This window comes from Corvus kubaryi, unplaced genomic scaffold (genome assembly GCF_017639235.1).
Source record: "Corvus kubaryi isolate FWS band 111438036 unplaced genomic scaffold, C.kubaryi_AGA036_p1.0 69, whole genome shotgun sequence".
In the NCBI taxonomy this organism is placed as follows: Eukaryota; Metazoa; Chordata; class Aves; order Passeriformes; family Corvidae; genus Corvus; species Corvus kubaryi.
Genome location: NW_024582057.1, coordinates 4487147 through 4506180, shown reverse-complemented (window position 1 = coordinate 4506180; position 19034 = coordinate 4487147). Strand labels below are relative to the sequence as shown.

At 41.8% G+C, this 19034-nt stretch overlaps 1 protein-coding gene and 1 long non-coding RNA gene across 11 annotated transcripts in view; one reads left to right on the top strand and one right to left on the bottom strand.

The window, feature by feature from the left end:
• LOC121674693 overlaps positions 1-18828 on the bottom strand; it is a 45756-nt gene extending 26928 nt beyond the window's left edge. For 3 of the 6 annotated variants that reach the window (XR_006019787.1, XR_006019783.1, XR_006019788.1), the window contains exons 1-2: positions 18032-18120; positions 1618-1674 (exon numbers count right to left, since the gene is read on the bottom strand). This is a non-coding gene — a long non-coding RNA (uncharacterized LOC121674693). Of the gene's footprint in view, positions 1-1617; positions 1675-18031; positions 18121-18347 lie in introns of those variants that run through there. The other 3 variants (XR_006019785.1, XR_006019786.1, XR_006019784.1) reach the window with 2 other exon arrangements.
• Positions 2654-19034, top strand: part of PHACTR1 (phosphatase and actin regulator 1) — a 292345-nt gene continuing 275964 nt past the window's right edge. Inside the window, exons 1-4 of one of the 5 annotated variants that reach the window (XM_042049210.1) lie at positions 2654-2969; positions 5040-5157; positions 16245-16391; positions 18010-18156. In XM_042049210.1, the coding sequence (XP_041905144.1) occupies positions 5097-5157; positions 16245-16391; positions 18010-18156 (355 nt within the window). In that variant the 5' untranslated portion in view covers positions 2654-2969; positions 5040-5096. Of the gene's footprint in view, positions 2983-3688; positions 3841-3873; positions 3978-5039; positions 5158-16244; positions 16392-18009; positions 18157-19034 lie in introns of those variants that run through there. The other 4 variants (XM_042049207.1, XM_042049213.1, XM_042049208.1 and 1 more) reach the window with 4 other exon arrangements.

Here is a 19034-nt window from a genome sequence, read left to right as displayed (position 1 = left end):
TTTAAATGCCAAGTGTTCAATTACGTTCCTCTTGAGATTTGGAAGGGCTTTTATTGGCTTTCTTTTTTTAATCTGGGAAAAAGTCAAATGTGATGTAGTAGGTTACTAAAGCTCATGATGAGGAATTTTGGCTTCAGATTTTTCCTAAGTGTGACTGGTTTTTTCCAAGTATTTCCTCAGCAGAGTTCAATTCGTTGGTATTACGGTCTAGCTCACAAAGCATTCAGTCTCTGTGTAGTCCTATATAGATATCTGTGTAGGTTACAAAATCACTCATTATCCTAAACAGGGATCTATGCTGCTAAGAGGTCCAGTCAATAGCAGAGGTTTTGCAAGTTTGGCTTCAGGCCTTGACAGAGCACAGGGAAAACATTCAGAGGGCTAGAGAGTATAGTTTCTAGTTCTGGCTACTGCTGCCCTTCCCTATCCTGTTCCCCAAGATGCTCTGCTGTTCTTTGGAAACCAAGTCAGGTTACACATCTCAACGGACTGTGCATTAGCACAAGAGGTGTGCACAACTTTCCCACTGAGCCTCATGGATATGTGAAGCCTGATCTGGGGATCATGCTTGAAACAGATCTGTTTCACCTGCACGTTTTTCTAGACATGTAGGCTTTTCAACTGAACTGGATGTACTGGATTTCTGTTTCTGAGGATTGAGCTCTTCCTGGACTGTGGGTCAAATCTGAGCCCACACTACCATCCTAGAGGTTTTCTAATCAGGCAGGCAAGGATTTCCCCCATGGTGATGAACGCTACAGAAGCATATAAATATATAGGCACTGTTACCTTTCTTGTTGCTAAGTGCTCCCTAGTCGGAGAGAGCTCTTATCAGTTGTCAGAAATGCTGCACTATAATTCAAAATAAACTGTAAATCCCTGAGATGGATGAAAGTATCAAGATGGATGATCTTGCAATGGTCAGTAGAGAGGCTGCTGGTGATTTCAATTACTTCACTTGCCAGTCACAGTGCAAGATGACAATGCATATTGAAAGGGACATAGCAAAGAGGGTCAGAAGGATACATCAAATGCTAAAGGATAGGTGCTATAAGACATTTTCCAGCATGAAAACTTGTAGGTTTTTTTCAGTCTCCTTCTGACTGGGATATTGTGTCCCTAGGAAAAACCAAAAATATTCCATGTTGCTTGCAAACAGGCAGATAAAATCCTTGGGAGTGAGAGATGTTCCTGTCTTTCTTTTTCCTTCTGAATCTCTGTGATGACAGCCTTTCTTCTTTTTCCTGGTTTTCTGTTGATGAAAGCCAGCTCAGCTAAACAGGCAACTGGCCCCAGTTCCATAAGATAATGGATCCGATTATTATCAGAGGCCAGCTTGGAGGGACCTCTTGTTCAGTAGTCACCATGGCAAGGACAAACCCTCCAAAATGCAAAGCGGGAGGTGCTAGCAACTCTCTAAAATGCAAAGAAAGCAGCTTGCAGTGTTCTTGCTGATTGTTTTTGCTGTAATTTGTATTTAGGAATGAAAATGTTTGTCAGATCTCTGAAAACAGGAACACAGTTTGGTAAACCAGATCTACCACTAAGGTGGCACAGTGAGACACCTACTCAACCCAACTATATTTAGTGGTGTGCCAGTGTAGGAACAGCCTATACCAGACTCTACTTGGAGTTCATGTAGCTTCTCCTTATCTTTGATGCTGTCTCGGCGCTCTGGAAAAGAATATAAGAAGTCTTAGGAATGGGAAGCCATGTGGTTAATCTCTTCATGGGGATTCTTACTTTCTAACCTGCTCCAAAAAAAACCCCTGTACTCTGAGAGTTTATTCATCTTCTTGGGTTTCTTCTTAAAAACAAACAAAAAAATTCCTATGTTCCTTGAGATAGAGTTTTCTGATACTGAAAAGAAAATCTGATCTTTGAGAACCCACAGTTCGGAGCACCAGTAACATTTGATGGTAATGGATTTCAGAAGGCATCTATATCTGATCTTTTGAGCAAAATACCTGCAAAAATGGGAAGACTATGTCTGACTGCTTATTGACACTTCTCTTGACCAGCGCTCCTGAGTTTAAATTTATCAAAGGATCACTTTATCACTGCCTTCTTTAATTTCTTACTTCCAAAAAGGCTTTGGGGAACTTCTCAAAGAGCTGCTGGAAAAAGCAGGGTCCTGATCCTCTTGTGAGGGATGCCCATGCAACTTAATAGCATTGCCCTTGTTAGCCCCTAGTGCCTGGCTTGATCAGGATTCCAAACTATGTTCAGCTTCAATAATGCTAAACTAGATCAGCTGGAAGCCACCAAGAGATAACTGCTATATTTCAGTTTATTAGACATTCAAGCTCACTTTTAAACTTTTAAAAGGCAAATTATAATTGAAAATATCTTGGTAGAAACATATTCTGCTGTCACGGTCTATGGATATGCATGCTTAAGCTATCATGCCATGACACTGTGCTATTTGATTTATGTTTTTACTGATGCTTTGACTGAGTAGTTTGTTGCAATGTACTGCTAAACGAAGGAAAAATCAAAAACTGCATCAGACAACCACTCTGTATTTCATTCTAGAAAATAGCTGGCAATTATAATTACTCACCATGTTTCTGGCTCAGAATAAAAGTGGCATTGCACAAAAAACCACACTGAACATTCATCGTGATTAGAAAATGCTCCATACCTTGGAGTGCAGTGGAGACATAAGAATAATTTTAAATGCAAATTAAATTGTGGGGGTAGCAAAGAGAACAGATAAAAGACAGTAAAACAAAGCCTTTCACTTTCCTCAAATTAGCAGGCTAATGTAGTATAAAAAAAAGCAGTTCTACTCAGATCTGTGCTAAGAGCTTTCATTTCATCATAATATAAAACAGCAGATCCGTCACCTTTCTCTATTCAGTACTCTTGATTTCGAGGTTGAAGTGAAAATTAGAAGCTGTTCTTTCTGGCTCACAGACTGGGTTGCATTTGCTTAGTCTTATTCCATGACAGTAGGATGGAAAGAGGTCAGTAACACTGGTAAGTACTTCTGCATCTGATTTTATTTATTTATTTTTAAAATCTTTCAGTGCTTTGGCTTTTTGTCAATGTGCATTTCCTAAAAAAAGCTACATTGTGTATTTTGTAAAAGACTGTATCTTAAGCAGAAATGCAACGATTCCTTGAGAATGCTTATATCAGATGTTAGAACTCCTTCAAGAATGAATGAATTTCTTGAAGTAGGAATTCTGTAATAGGAAAGGTTTCTCAATATTCTATATATTTCATAGCATCATTGGAACATTTTGTGTGTTGTTTTTTCTGTCTGCCTTGTCCAACAAGCAGTACCAGATAAGAAACGAATCTCTTCTCAAGATGCTATTTGCATTATATTCATAGTAAAACAATCTCATTACCCTTATGGTACATGATGGAGTAAGCACGTATATTACTAACTGAAAGCAAATTATTAGACAAAACACAATGTTATGTTTAAATTTAACTATTATGAAACATTAAAAATATCTCAGAATATGAAATGCAACAAGGAAGATAGAAGTGTAAAACAAATTCTTATGGAAACTTGATATAGGTTTTTTTTTTTCCTTAGGAAAGTTTTTATCAAATCAAAACCAGGGGCTTAATTTTTTAGTATGAAGGGCGAGAGGGAGTGGGGGAGATGAACGTAGTGTCACCTCCTGTTGCTAAGTAACAACATCTCCTGGCCATTTTTATCTGATAAAGGAAGTCCAGTTGACGTTATGCATTATTCATCAGAGTTCCAATCAAACAATCAAAATTGTTTGCTTACACTGGGGACATTTAGTAAGATCAAAGAAACCCTCCTTGAAACTACTGGAGCTTACACCACTGCCAGACAGCCCTTGATACTCTGCAGTAAGTATCATTTCTGGTTTGGGAGTGCTATGGTAAAGTGAATTGCTGTGGAACGTAAAACTTTTCTCATCAGGACAGACTTCTGAATTTTAAAAGGACTGCATGTTGACTGATGAGAACTGAATCAAAGGAAAAAGGTAAAGCTTTGGAAACATGGTTTCCTGATTTTCATAGCATAATTAAAGGAATTACTTGAAGCAAGAGTCAGACTCCCAGCTCCAAATCTTTCTGTTAGGTTTGCATGGAAAAGGACTAGAGGTATTTTTGTCTGTCTTAAAATACATGTTGTTCAGAATTGTTTGTATGCTTACGATGTATGCTGTGGTGAACTGAGGTGTGGGTGAGAGAACGGGGTTATGTGTTTTCTCCTAATCTTGTTTTTTCTAAGTGAGTTTTTAAGAGTATAAGAAAATGCAGAAGGTAGTAACGAAGCTGGAGAAGGGTCACACTATCATTCCAGGAACTCTGCCGGGCAGAGGCAAACATAATTCAGTGTACATCTTGGAGAGTTGTAATCTAGGATCTCGGCAGATCTGACATTCAAAAGGATGCCCAAAATACGAACCTTAGCTATGAAACAGTGCTAGGAGTAGCCTACCATTTCTTAACGATTGCTCTTACCACGTATTTTAAAACTGATGGTGGATGTTCTGTTGCTACTTCTGGTCAGCAAGAGGAGAGAGGGAAGGCAAGGTTGGATTCTGGTCCACTTAGGTGGAGTGAAATATCCAGAATATTGTGTCTTCCTTTCCAGTGCAGTGTTTTGGCATAAGTGGCAAGAATGCAATCTTCAATGTAGTCTGTTAGAGTAGTGCCTACTCAGAGGTGCTGGCTGTGAATCTGGCTAAAGGAGGTCCCTGTCCTGAGCTTTTCTGATTTTCTTTTTAAGAGCAAATGTAACAGGCAGATGGATCCAAGTATATGTGTCCTAAGAAATGGAGACTGTGACTAAAATACAGGTGATTGTACTAGGAATCTTGCTAATACTGCAGTAGCACTTTTCTTTTTTGTCTTTAGACAAGGATTTGAATCAAACATTCTAAAATAGAAAAGGATGCTTATGAAGTTCTATGAATAGTGACTTGAAAATACTTTGACCCTAATACGCCAAATGAAGTACTTTAGTGACTGCCTACACAGTTCTTTCCACAAAGAAACCCACCAGCTTTTTTCTCTGACATCTCTGTAATCTTTTCTAGGAATCTGACGGATCGTTCATAGCGGAGTATTGTACACAAACATAAAGCACCTTCAAAATGGACTACTTTTTGGATGTCGAGTCTGCTCACAGACTGTTTTACAGTCAAGGAGCCCAAGGTAAGAAACTCTGGCACTGACTCAGAAAATTACTAGTTTAACTGTACAGTTAAAATGTATAGGGCCAGATAGGGGCCAGTGACTGACATACTTAAGTGTTGAAGGGCACAGGGTAAGGCCTTCAAAATGCATGGGCTTTAAAAGGGACTACACAAAGAGTAATGGTGGGGTTGATCTGCCCTCTCAGAGGATAAAGAAGAGCTGTGAGAGCTGTTGGGTGTGCTGCAGGAGCAAAAAGAGCTGCCAAGATCCAGGCTCTGGTGTTGCAGAACCCAAATGTACAAGACAGAGGAGACAGCAATGGCCCGCAGCTTGCTAAGTAAGCCTGTGGAGTCTTTTCCCTTCCTCCTTTTGCTTCTCAGTGCTGTCAGGATCATAAGGTGATGTTATTCAGGAAAAACTGGTTTGGGAAAGCCCTGAGGCAGTCCCCCACACGGTTTGCAAACAGCAGCTCTCACTGGTCTGTGTTGTCCCCTGTGAAATGCTGGCCCCCACAGAGCAGCAGCAGGGTGAGAGGGGAAGCGTAACCAAGCTCCACTGCTTTAATGTAATTGAGACTTGTTCACAACATAGATTATATTTTTGGTAAAGTTAGTTCACGTTTTTCTCACCAGCTCTATTTTTGGGGAAACTTGCAGCTTCAGAGAGAAGGGGTTTTTTTTTCCTTAAACTTTAAACACCGTATTAAATTCAAGAAAATTTTAAGAGCCTAGTAGCTCTATCAGCCATTTTTGTTTCTACATACTGCCTATTTTTTGAAAATGGGATCCATCTTTCTTCCACTATTAATTTCATTGGTTGCTAATCAAATTCAAAGTCTGGACAACAGTTTGGCCTTCCCTCCGGAGGCCATTCTCCCAGAGCAAGACGTAATCCACCCACGGGTTGCCACCATCCCAGGATGCATGGGGGTCAGTACCACATCTGACCTTTGGCTCAGCTGAGGTGCTGCTGCCTAACACATCCTGTGTTGCTTAGCTGCTGCCTCAGTTGTGATACATTTTTATCTGTACCAGAGAAGAAGCAAATACTAAGCAACACAAAATCAGGGAAAAAAACAGGTGAGGGCAATGACTGATTTTGATGGCTTTTTCTCCATCTCTAAAATGGAACAAACACCAGGGCATTGCTACAGAAGTAATATTGAAATATTTTTGAGCACAGAGGCTGGACTAGATGACCTCCTGTGATCCCTTCCAACCACAGCTATTCTGTGATATCTCTATGGGAACAAGCCATTTCTATTCCATAGAACCTAAAATTCAGGAATCTACATCTCATTGCTTTACAAACTATAGCAAATTACCAACAGCATCCCTGTGCACTGCAGCATACAGAAGCAACTGTGGAAGAAAGAACGTGTGTTCATGCAAGGAAAGTCCCTTACAGTCATGTGCACAAGGTGACTAGTAAGGGTTGTGCAGGTGACCTTCACTGTAACTATTTCCAAGCAGGCAAGATTAAAAAAACATTATCTTACCCATACTTGAAGAAAGTATATTGTTGGCACATATAGAAATGCTTGTAGTGATCAGTTATTAAATCCAAAACAAGGAAAAAAACCCATTAAGCAGAATTGTATTCCTTGATACAAATGTCATCCGCAGGGGGCCGACCTTTAGATCTGTCATGTGAACTTCTATCCCTTGGCCGAAACAAATAGGAACCAGCACCGAGACTTGGAGTTTTGTTCCCCTGCTTGTGAATGTTTTATGAAAGTCACCAATTACATGCATCCCCTGTGCACCAGAGTGTCCCAAACCCTAACTACCTCCACAACTAGGAACAGTACCTTGATAGAACAGCCATGCTATACTTATGGTCTGTCGCCTTCCACTTCTCACATTTCTCTTCGCTCTTTTTAGTGCATTTTCCACAGCTCCTGCCTTTTGCATCTCTTACCTCACATGCTTGTGAGGCCTCTTCCATAAACTCTAGTAACCTCCCCTCTCTTCATATTTCTGTGCTTGAGGTCAGCTGCTTTCCAACATGCTGACTGCCAGCAGGGAAATTGCTCTGAGCACAGAAGAGACAATGCTTCTGCTTTACATTCTCAAATGCTGCAACACAGCAGCGCCCTGGCAACAGGAGAGGTGCTTGAGGGGAGGAACGGATGAACAACCGCACTGGCAATGGGATGTGAGACAAAATGTGGCCTGTGCAGAAGTTTCAGGAGGCTTTCACTGAGCATCTCTGAGGTGCCACAGACAGCTTCAGCAGGCCAAACCTAATCATAGGCCTCTGGAAGAATTTAATCATCAAGCTTTTCTGCAGTAAATGCCTTTATCACTATCTTTAGCCCTACACTTCTAAATATCCCCTTCCTCTCAGCTACTTTACCCCCTGTACAGAAAAAGGAACTCAAACCTATTAAGTGTGCATTGATGCTGCCTATACAGCTCTGCTAACTCCTGTCATCCTTGTACCTTATGCCAAATTTTAAGGTTGTCTTCCAAAAAACAGGCATTTCTATATGAGATAACAGTATGATTTCTCCATACATGGGCAAAACCAGCATATTTCTTTCCTTCTCCACCTTCTGAGAAACAGGCTAACTGCATTAGCTTTAACTTTCTGAAACCGCCCCCAAAACACACTGAATGTGAGGCAGTCATCCGCAATAAATAGCATAGCTCAAGTAGCTAGTATGGAACAGAATAAAAGATCTGCAAGAAAGTACTGTCAACAGATCTACCTAATGGGATTACAAGTAACTATTTGATGTTGATATAATAACATGACACTATTAGCAGATCACACTATGAAACGGCATGTGTATATGCATTAAAACTGCACTAAGAACTGAGAGAAAGAAGACTACAGTATTCTGCCGTTTAATTAAAAACAACACCAGGAAACAATATATGCATTATTATTACTGTAGTTACATTATTAGTTATTGCATTACAAAGTGCTCTGTTTACAAAATGTAGAATGGGGATTTAGGACCCACTCAACTCTTCTGTGAGATTTGGAGATCTCTGCCTTTTAGTACTCCAGATCAGGAAAAAAATCTCCTTTCCAGTGTTTTTCATATCACATTAATGATATGACAATGTTACAAATGGCAGCTGTAAAGCACTCATTCTCATTTGTACCCACTCCTTGCCTTGTGGGTGGAAGAGAAGGGAAGGAATAGGACTGCAAAATGTTGGGAAGGAACTCAAAGAGCTATGATGGCATTGACAATGATATCAAATTGTGGCTGGCCTCAGGTCTTGTGCAGTTGAATGGGGGATACTCTGACCTCAACAAATAGACTGAAACAGGGCTTTGTCCTCCAACAACTAACCCACCAGTTCTCTATGCCTTGCTGCCTGCACTAACGCCCACACCTTGTCCCTACTCCTGCAAAAAGATGCAAACTGCCTTTGCTATTGTAGGGTAGGAGGGAGAGAGGTGTTACCTTATGAGCTGCCACCTCTCCCGTCCTCTCCTCTGCAGCAGCAGCCATCACCTCACTTCCCTGGGCTGAGCACAGAACAGAGAAATGCTTGCCCATTCAGGCTGTATCTGCTGTTCAAACAGCTGTTCCCTGTTTCCTTCAAGGAAAGTGAAGCAGGAGGCATGGAAAAGTCACAAAAGCTGGATCTGGCAGTAGGATTAGCTAGATTTAGAAAACTTGGTAAATGAAGCCAGCTGGCTGTAGTCTTCAAACACAAGCCAGAAATATCCTAAGCTCTGCAGCCCTCCTGACTGTCTCTTCTGTACTGTATGTTGGAATCTAGGAGCTGGTGGGATGTCCTTGCCAAGTGCGTAATGCCGTGACGCATCTGCAAATAAGAAACAGGAAAGAAAGGACTGTGATCCCTTGGATCCAGCCCCTTGCCCTTGGAAAGCCTGAATCTAAAATCTGAGCATGAAGTTGGACTTTCATTTTCAAAAAAACCTTCTCCCTCTGAAGTGTATGGAAGATACCAGTTATTCTTGGCTGCAAATATATTCTAAATACAAATCTATCGTGGCTTTCAGCTGCAAGGGCTGAAAGTATATAGTGCAGCCTGGAATAGGATTTAGCTCACTTATCCCCTAGGTGACCTCAGTGAAGATGTTTCCACCTAAGAGCTCTAACTAGCTTGGCATGTATCAGAAAAAACATCATTTTAAGAGCAGGGTTCACCTAATCATAGACATCTTCCTTGGGTTAATATAAGTCTTGCCTCTATCCTGATTATGAAAGCCTAGATGGTGAACTTGAGTGAAAGATGCCTGTGCTAATGGCATTTGTTTTCATAGAGGAATGGCGTGTTGAAAGGAAAGATAGGATCTAATTCAGAAAAGGGAGTAACTTCCCCCAAAATGGGTAAAGCTGTAATCCAAAGCTGTGAACGTGCAGATCCCATCTTGAGTGTAGCCTACTTTGGAGAGATATCCTTGATCTTGAAGATCTATATGAAAGTTATGCTTTCAGTCATGCAAAGAAAGACCTCACATTTGATAGAGCTGAGCAGGCAGGCACTGAGGAGCAGCAGAAGGGAGCAGCTTCATAAGGGAAAGTAAATCCAGAGTCACCAAAACAGGCAGAGGCAGCAGCCTCACCTATGAGCAGTAAAGCATGGCAGCACATGAGCCAAGCAGGCCTGGTGACAGTCATCGGGTTCAGCCAGGAGTCCAGACCATCAGACGAGTCCATGGTGATGAGGCAGGTATGAGACTAAGCAGGCCATGAAGTCAGCAGTCTGGATGTGGATCAGTGGGGAATGTAGCCAGCCACAGGTACAGCTGCAGCCTTGCTCAGCAAAGCAGCAGCCACAGAATAAGTGTAACTCGAAAATCAGGGAGAAAGCAGCTGTTGAGGCTTCTTGCTGCTTTCTCAAGAAGCTCCAAAGCTGGTCAGGGCCTCTCAAGCCACTCTCTCCAACAACTGTACCATGCTAGAGAGCCCACCTTGAGCACAGCCAACTAATCTGTGTGCAGGGAGTGCACACAGGGCTGTTGGGACCTGGCTCTCACCTAGGCTCGTTCAGGATCAAGAAATGAGGAAGCCCTCCCTGCCTCCCATTGTATACAAGGGGGTTGAGCCCATGGATGAACTCTAAGAGAGAAGAATGATTCCTGCCCCATACATTACAAGTGAAGGCTTTAGGTACCACCATAAAATGAGATTTGCCCATTGCAGACAGCATGTAGCACTTTCCTGCAGCCATGATCTGATGGAATGGGGCCCAAGACTCACCCCCTCTCTTGGTGCCTCTAGCAACACCACACCACAACCTGATGGGATGGGCTGCACATTGTGTTGTCAGGATGCCACTCTGGGCTGCAGGTGTCCACCTTCACACCACAGTGGGACTCTGAGGTCCCGGCTGGGAGTCTGGGTTCAGCTCTCACATGACTCCTGACTCAAGAACAAAATAGTTTCTAATTTCCTGGAGAGCTGTGCATCCACTTTTCCAGTCTTACACCCTTTTGCACCAGCAGGGCACACCATCTTAAAATTAACCGTGTTAATTACTTTGAAGATTCTTCTACATTCCTTGAAGTTGCTCGCTAGGACATTTGGCAAGATCCACTGTGCCTATTTAAACAACTGAACAAAACCCTCTTAAAGGTTTATCTTGAGCTATCTACTGTACCTATAAATAAGTTACAGATAAACTTATACTTACATTAGGTATGCTTTTATTGGTTGCACCATTCCCGCAATTTATTTGATGAATTTACATTCACCAGGAGTATGAGTGAATAAGAAATGTAAAGTAAAAAAATATGGAAATAAAAATACAGTACATATGGCCAAGGGTAACAAGTTTGTATAGACACATAGGGCATGACTGCTCAAAAGATTTTAGGAAATCTTTCCTGTTGATAAGGTTTAATAAAGTATTCTCAGGTATAGTTTTAATTCCACATTTTTCTGTTACTCTATGTCTCCACAATATTTATTTCACTGTGCTCCATTTTTGCTCATTTATTTTAATTCAGTCAGTGCTGATTCACTCTAGATGTTTGATTTAATCACTGCTGACTCTTCATTGCTACTTCCCTTCTGGTTTTGCATATTAAATTGTGTCCAGTATTTTATAAAACCATATTGCTGCCAAATCCCCAGATCCTAATCCAGAATTATTCCAGTCTAGATGTTCCTCTATCCACCAAAGTTTTATGGTTAATCCATCCTATATGTTAACATTTTTTCAAAGTTATGATAGCATCCAGGTCTTTTTTATTCATGTGATATCACTAGTTCACAGACTGACATCAATACCAGAAGAATTAGTAACATTAAATGTGCGTTCCTAATAAGATGTCCCTACCTTTAAATACCATTAAGTAACTGATCAACATCAACCTTTTCCTCATCCTTTTTAAACATTTTAGAATCCCTTTCCCACCTTCTATTCTGGCATATCCCCATTATTGAGAATTTCAGAATAGCCTATGCCTTTGGACACAGAGAAACAAGCAAGTTTCATCTAAAATGTACAAAAAATGCTAGTTAGGAGTACTGTGCATTCTTTTACCCAAATACCACAAACCAGCAGAACGAATGTGTGTGCAAATGTGGATATCCTTTCACATGGGTACTGTTGTTTGCAACCCTCGGGCCTGTGCCTGAATACGATGTATCTAAGTACTTTGTTTCAGATTACTGATGTCCATCAAGACAGACTTCAACAGCTTTGCTTTAGAGACGCGGAGCAATCCATATGCATGTGCTTCTGTGTTTATGTGGGAGACACAAGCCTATAAATCATTCTTCATAAATGACAAATTATGTCCTTTCCACATGTTCCACTCTCTGCCTCTCCTGCCACTCATACTCCATTTCCCAAATCTAATCCTTCAGATGTTGTCCTTTCATCTTGCTTTAAATGCAACTGATAAAGTGAAGTGGCATTAAACCACACAAAAAGATTTTTTTTGCCTGGTAAACATTCAGTTGAACTCACTGCCTGGTCTGTCTCTAAGGAAGAATATTCACAACCTAATAATTTTTTTTTAGCACAAAAGGAGTATCATGTGCTAGATGAATCAAAATGTACTCGAACTCATGTTTTTAAAGCTTCCATTTAGCCAAAAATACATTTCTGCATGCATTATCTACATGTTGTGCCATGGTGAGCCCTCTCCACAGAAGCATGAAGGAGAACTGAGTAAGAGCTCAAATGTTTCTCTAGTGAAAAAAAGTAGCAAGAACGAAGAATCCTATTCAATCAGCAAGAGTAGGACTGCAATTTAAATATTTTTGTAGGTATTCTACAAAGTTGTTCAAAATTTGCCCTGAGAAACAAGGTTTTCCTCAGAAAAGACTTAAAGATTTCTGATGTAAACCAGTATCCGTCTCATGACTATTTCAGTGTTATTTGAAGCTGCTTGTGATTCTATGAATCAGAAACATACCCTTTATACATCTAGACATCTACAAGAAATGTTTTAGTGCTTCACTTGTACTAAGATAAAAATCATCATATTTCAAAGATTTGCCATTTTGAGGTCAAAATCTACTCTGCAAATTAGGATTTCTAGATGAAGACCCTATTGAGTAAAAAATGACCAGGATACTTGTGTCACCAATGAGATCTTTTAATAAAGGCTGATTAGTAAAAGTGGATGGAAAAATCTAGATGAATATTTTGCGTTTTCTCCAATTAGTTTTTAGGAAGATGCCATTTCACTTCTGAATTTTTTCCAATTATATTTTTTTCTAAATAACACAACTCTTTAAAAAATCAATACTATAACTCTTCAAAGCATAAAGGTAGTTCTTGACAAACAAAAATTACTACTAACATTCTTATTAAAATATGTGGAAAAGTATTTTAATGGAAAAAAAGGAAGGCATCAAAAATTCTTTGCAAACTGCCCTTCATGTTTTCAGTAATTTTAAGCAGTATTCAAAAATTGGAACCAGCTGTAGATATAACTAAATATATTGAAATTACATGTTCAAAATGCCTCTGAACTTGTGATATAAAAATTTACATATTTTACTTTCCCTTCTCCCAAAATCATACTTGTGTTGCACATCAGTAACATACAATATTTTGAGACAAACAAATGGGAGATTATATACAGTCAGTTCTAAGATGTCACAATGTACATTACAGCATTTATATTTTTAAGGTATTTTTCCCTTCCATAAGCAACTTTTTCCCTTTCTAACAAATACCAGACAAGACATTGCCCCAATGTGCAAACTGGGGTGTAACCCAATGAGGAATGATGAAAATAGAATGAAAGAATTTAACAAAATTACTGATTTCCCTTCCGTGTGCTGTTACAGTGGCTCCTTAAATGGAGCTTTTCGACACTGGTCTCAAATCCATTTGCAGAGTAAGTGGGTCCCTTAATGTGTATTGTAATGTCATTCCCTTGCTCCAAGACCTTCAAGAGGATACTTCCTAATTTTCCTGAAAAACTATCTCCTAAAAGTGTGTCCTGGAGACTGAGCTGGTTTGTGGAGAGCAGCTGAAGCTAGAGATACTGGTGGGTTATCTGTAATGGACCCGATGGTCACACTGGGCATGTATTGACAGCTTTACTAAAAAATGTATGGCAAGTCATTCTCAAAATAAAGACTGCTATGGATTAGGAAAAGAGTGTGTACAGTTATATTCATGGCAGGCATAAACATTCAGTGTCACTCTGTAGATACCAGAATGTGATCAGCTATACTTTCCAGTTCTGAGGCTGCATAAGAATTGATCTTAGGTTTTTACTGCAAAATGTTTTAATACTTATTAGCATACTCTGAAATGTTTTCAATGTTTACTGAAAATTTCCAGTCATTCTTGAAAACTCCTTTTGGTAATATACACAAAGGGGAGATAATCACAGTTGTCAAAGTAAAACATAATGATTACTACAAGAAACATTTTCTAGCATCCACCTACCTGTAGTCAAAATGAATACAAGCCAGATCCCAATATTTTGACCCAAAAGTTAAAAATGGTTTATAAACAATTATATAGAAAAGCCTACTCTTATTCTCTGCTTACTATAAATGTATATGTAATTTGGTGTTGGGATTTTTTTTCAAATAGATTTCTGTGCTGTGATCCAGCTAGCCCTGAACTGCATGGGTGCCCTTTCACTGACTTTAACCATAGCTAGATTATGCCAGTTTTAAAAGACAAATCTTTTACATGGTTGTTTCATGAGATGAGTTTTACAATGCTGACTTCCTATACCAATAAATCTTCCTTAAGTGTAAATTTGAAGATGCAGTACACAAAATTTTCCATAGTAGAAATTTTCCATTCTCTTTTATCTTCATTACTGTACTTCCCCCTTACAAGGGAATAATGGTTTACAGCCTAGTTACAGTGTTTACTTTAGCTTAATCTAAATCGTTGACCCCATTAAATCAACTCCTGCCCTCTGCTTTTACTTCAAATTCAAATGCTAGGTTAGAAATTAGCAAAAACTTGAAAGAAATCTATTTAAAAACAGAAAATAAGCAAGTTAGACCAGAAATAACCTCTACCTCCAGCAGCACAGATTTACTTGTTTAGTAAACTACACAATAGTGCAAATTGAAAAACAGAGCATGGAAGCTTTTGTTAACTCATACTAATCATACGCTATCATACCTAACACCTAAGTCAGATTTTAGGCATCTGAAAGCTACTGATTGACAGGTTTCGTGTGAAACCCTAAAAAACTTTAAAAAGAAAGAATCACAGTTAGTACGTTGCAGAATGTGCTCTTAGTCACTATCAGTCATGCTCTCCAGTCCCAATTGGAAAATATAGTTCACTGTCAGTTATTTGAAGTGTGATGCTTTACGAAAGCCCTGAGATAAAGACTCTTATGTCCCAACAGCAAGAAATATTCAGGGTTTAGGCTCCTAGGCTCTTACACGGTCCCACACGATAGTTTATTTTAATAGGCCCACATCAAGGGTAAGGACAGGTTTTCAAGCAGAAATTCTCTTTCCAACTATATATGAGGTGGAGGAGACAGTACTTGTGCATGGTGCTCATACTTCCAGTGATCAGCCACCTCCCAACCTAGCATTTGTGATTATCTACTCAGAGAGAGAGTTTAGGTGGATATATTTATAGAGGCTCTTCTGTTTGTCATTTGTAATTTATAGGCTCAGTGCCCAAAGCATCCAAAAGCCACTCATAATTACATTTCACATATAAAACACCTACATTTAAGGGACATTATCAAGGCTATAAGGTCCAGAGCTAAATACTTAGGCAATGCCAAAATGAAGGGTGCCTCTGCAACATTAATTCAGTCTCCTTATACATATGGATTATAGTACGGCTTCTAATTGCATGATGACAGCAATTTTTTACTATCCTACCATTTGCTTCATCAGTGCATGAAGTGGGCAGTGCTCACTTAATGAGCCAGTATTAAATATTTTGCTTTCTCCTCCTTGAATGCATGGCCCCAAGCCATTTAAATCCTGTTCAGAAGATAGAAATCTTAATTTACTCACGGGTTTTTCATGGGTGCTTCACTAAAGTATATGAATACTTTACAATATTAATGGATTTATATGTTCACAAAATTCCTACTGAATGAAAATTATGTTTCTCCCTGTTCCACAACTAAGAAATTGAGACATAAAGTGATCAAGAGCAAAAAGGAGCTGTTAATTTTGAATGCCCAAGTTGAGACACCAAGAAACTGAGTTTTGGAATAGCTGCATCATGTCAAGGGTAAGCACCACATCATGTGTTCAAAGCACAGCTTCCACTGATTTCTGCAAATTAATCGACTAAAATACTTCCACTACTCAGGTATCACAGCCTCAAAAACAGCATTCAGGAAAAGAGAGACTGCAGCTATTGAGAAGTTGAGAAAAGAATGGTTTTAGTGGCAAAACTAGGAACTTGCAATCTGCGGCAGCAATACAGCTATAACCTGTGTCTTTGGGGCACACAAGACAGCAATCTTTTCTTGGTATCATTTAGTGCAGCCCTTAAATTCTGCAGCACTTAGAATATAATGCAAGGACCTTATACCAAACAGCCTGTTCTACTACCTGCTACAGATCATCTCTTCCATTGAGTGATTTTCTTTCTCTCTTTTTTTTTTTTTTTTTAATTTTTATACCTGTTTCTCCCCCTTTCCATTTCTCTGTTCTCCTCCTATTCTCCTCTTCATCTGTTTTTTCTTACCAGCTCGTCGGGCAACTCTTCTCACTGTGCCCACTCTGGTGACAGCAACTTCTGAGGATGACATAGACCGGAGACCCATCAGAAGGCTCCGGTCTAAGAGTGACACCCCTTACTTGGAAGAAGCTCGCATCTGCTTCAACCTTGATAATGGTAAGACCACACCTTCCCTAAACAGTATATGATGTTAATTAAAGTCTTCTTTTTGAGATGCAGATGGACCAGATGGTACCTCCTCTCACAAGTGATGTGGTGGTTTACCAGACATCCCAAGATGCCAAGGCTGTCTAACTACAAGTACCTGCATATGTATGAACAAGGATCATTTTCAAAATTCTCCTGCAAGTGCTAACTAAAACTTTTTCCCTGTTTTAGCCAGGGTGAGCTAGTGAGATCACACCAAAATAGAATTGATTTGCAAACAAAATACATCTTATCCATTCCAGGCATCCAGAAACATGAAAGGTCTTGAGAACATTTATGAAGGGATTACAGCTAACAGCAGACTTCAGCTAAACCCAATGTTACTGCTATTGAAGAGCATGCAGCACACCCCAAAACCTCAATAGGACTAATTGGCAAACATATAACAGAAAACTCTTGACTCTGCAGGAATGAGTAAGAGAGCCGTCCTTCAAAATTCAGACCAACTAGTGTTACTATCAGTGCCTTCAGAGTTACTGAGCCCCAGCATTCCTTCCCTGCTCTTTTTTTCTCATTGAAGTTGATCAAAACAAAAGATTTTGGAAGTACTGACAACTCAGTGACTTTAAGCAGAGTGGGTTTTTTTTTTAAAAAAGCCCTGAATTAAATGTCATGAGCTAGTACACTCTTAGGCACATATTTTAACTGTCCAGCTCTTACTTTACGTAGTACTGTTGTGCTACCCACTTTTTTTAAATAGCATTTTTAATTTTTTATATTACACTAACCAACCGAAATCGGAGCCCTAATGTGGCAGGCAGCATATAAACCACAGGGTAAGAACGTCTACATCAAGAGCTGATTACTAAACAGAGAAACAGAGATGCCACAAAACACCGACCCCAGCTTGCAGCCGGAGAACGGAGTCTCTGGTTTTTGCAGATGGTCACATTTTTCTCAAAGACTTGCCGAAGTGACTTAGGAAGGCGAGCCCCGGCCTTTGAGTGACGGTCAGTTTCAAACGTTGAGGGCAGGCTCCTCAGTTCCCTTGGCATTTTAAACTGCCAAGGTGTGGCACACCATCCCGCTTTATGTCATGGGTTTGTCCAAGGAAAGAGGGCAAGGAGGTGAAGGGATACACATTAGACATCCCACCAAGTCCTGATGCAGCTGTGCTGTGACTTACGAGACGCCCTGGGCTGGAAAGGAGCAATTCAGGGCGCCAGGCTTGCTGCGGGGTGGCACCTCTGCCGGCCAGGCCCATCGGCGGCGTTTGGCACCTCAACCGGGACCTCCCCTGGGGGCGGGAAAGGCGCTCGGCCGGACCCTGCCCGGGGCGGGGGCCGGCAGCGCCGGGGCCGGGGACACCGCTCCGTCCCCCGCAGCGGAGGCGGGCGGGACTCGGCAGGGGCAGCGGGCAGGGCCGCCGCGGCCGCTCCCGTCCGCAGATCCTTGACGGGTTTTCCCTGTCTCTCCCCCACCCTCCCTGCGCTCCTTTCTCCCTTTCCCTCTCTCCTTCCCCGTCCTCCCCTCCCCCTCCCGCGCCTCTCTCCCTCCTCCTTTCCCCTCTCTCCCCCTCCGCCCCCTCCTCGCCCGGCCGCCCCGCGCCGCCGCTCGCCTTCGCCAGCTCGCCGGGCCACGCTGCTCACCGTGCCCACATTAATGGCGGCATCTTCCGAGGAGGACATCGACCGCAGACCCATCCGCCGCGTCCGCTCCAAGAGCGACACCCCCTACCTCGCCGAGGCCCGCATCTCCTTCAACCTCGACACAGGTGAGAGGCGGCCCGGCCCGGCGCGACTGGCGGCGGGGGAGGCAGGGAGGGAAGGGGCCGCCCCCCGCCAGCGCCCGCGGGCTCCCCGGGCGCCGCCGCCCGGCCCTGCCCAGGTGCCCGCGCCTTCGCACCTCGCCGGCCTCCTCCGGCCCTGGGCCACGGACCGGCTTCCCCTGCCCCGCGCCTCCCACCTGGGTGAGCCGGGGGCCGGCTGTCCTTCTCTGTTCAGCTCCTCGAAGCTTCCCCTCTCCCAGAGTGCCGCCCTCTCGCCCTGCAGAGCGTCGTGGCGCATCCCTACAAGGCTTCTGCACTGTCCCTCCTCGCCAGGTTCTGGCGTCCCTCCTGGAGACGCTGCCCTTGGCGTTTTGCAAGTCTCTCCCATGCTCACTCTTTGCCTTCTTCCCCTGATGGGTTTGTGCCTCAGAAGTGCAAGAAAACTTGCACCTGCGTTGTCCACTTAGTTTCATGAGGTCCCCCGTTGTCTCAGCGTTGCCTTTTGTGACTCTCGATGCGTGTACAGCCTGAGGGTTTCTACCAACACACCTCCAGCTCCCTACAATGACCTCCTCCTGCCTTTTATTGGGATGAACCTCCTGCAGTTCTCTACCTGACCTTTCCTTCCCCTTTCTCCACTACTGTGCCTTCCTCTTTGCCACCTCTTCCTCATGACTCCCTTGAGGTTTAAGCTCATCCTGCACATGATGAAACTATCCTGTTTCTTTCCTACTAGGCCTGTGCTTTTCCCTCCTTTCTTGACCTTTCCTTATGATCTCTGTCAACAGCAAACTAAGTACACCAGAGGTTAGTTGCTCTCAAAAACAAAAGAAAAGAAATTTCTTTCTGCTGGTTCTATGCACCAAACCAGACTTCCTCTGTTT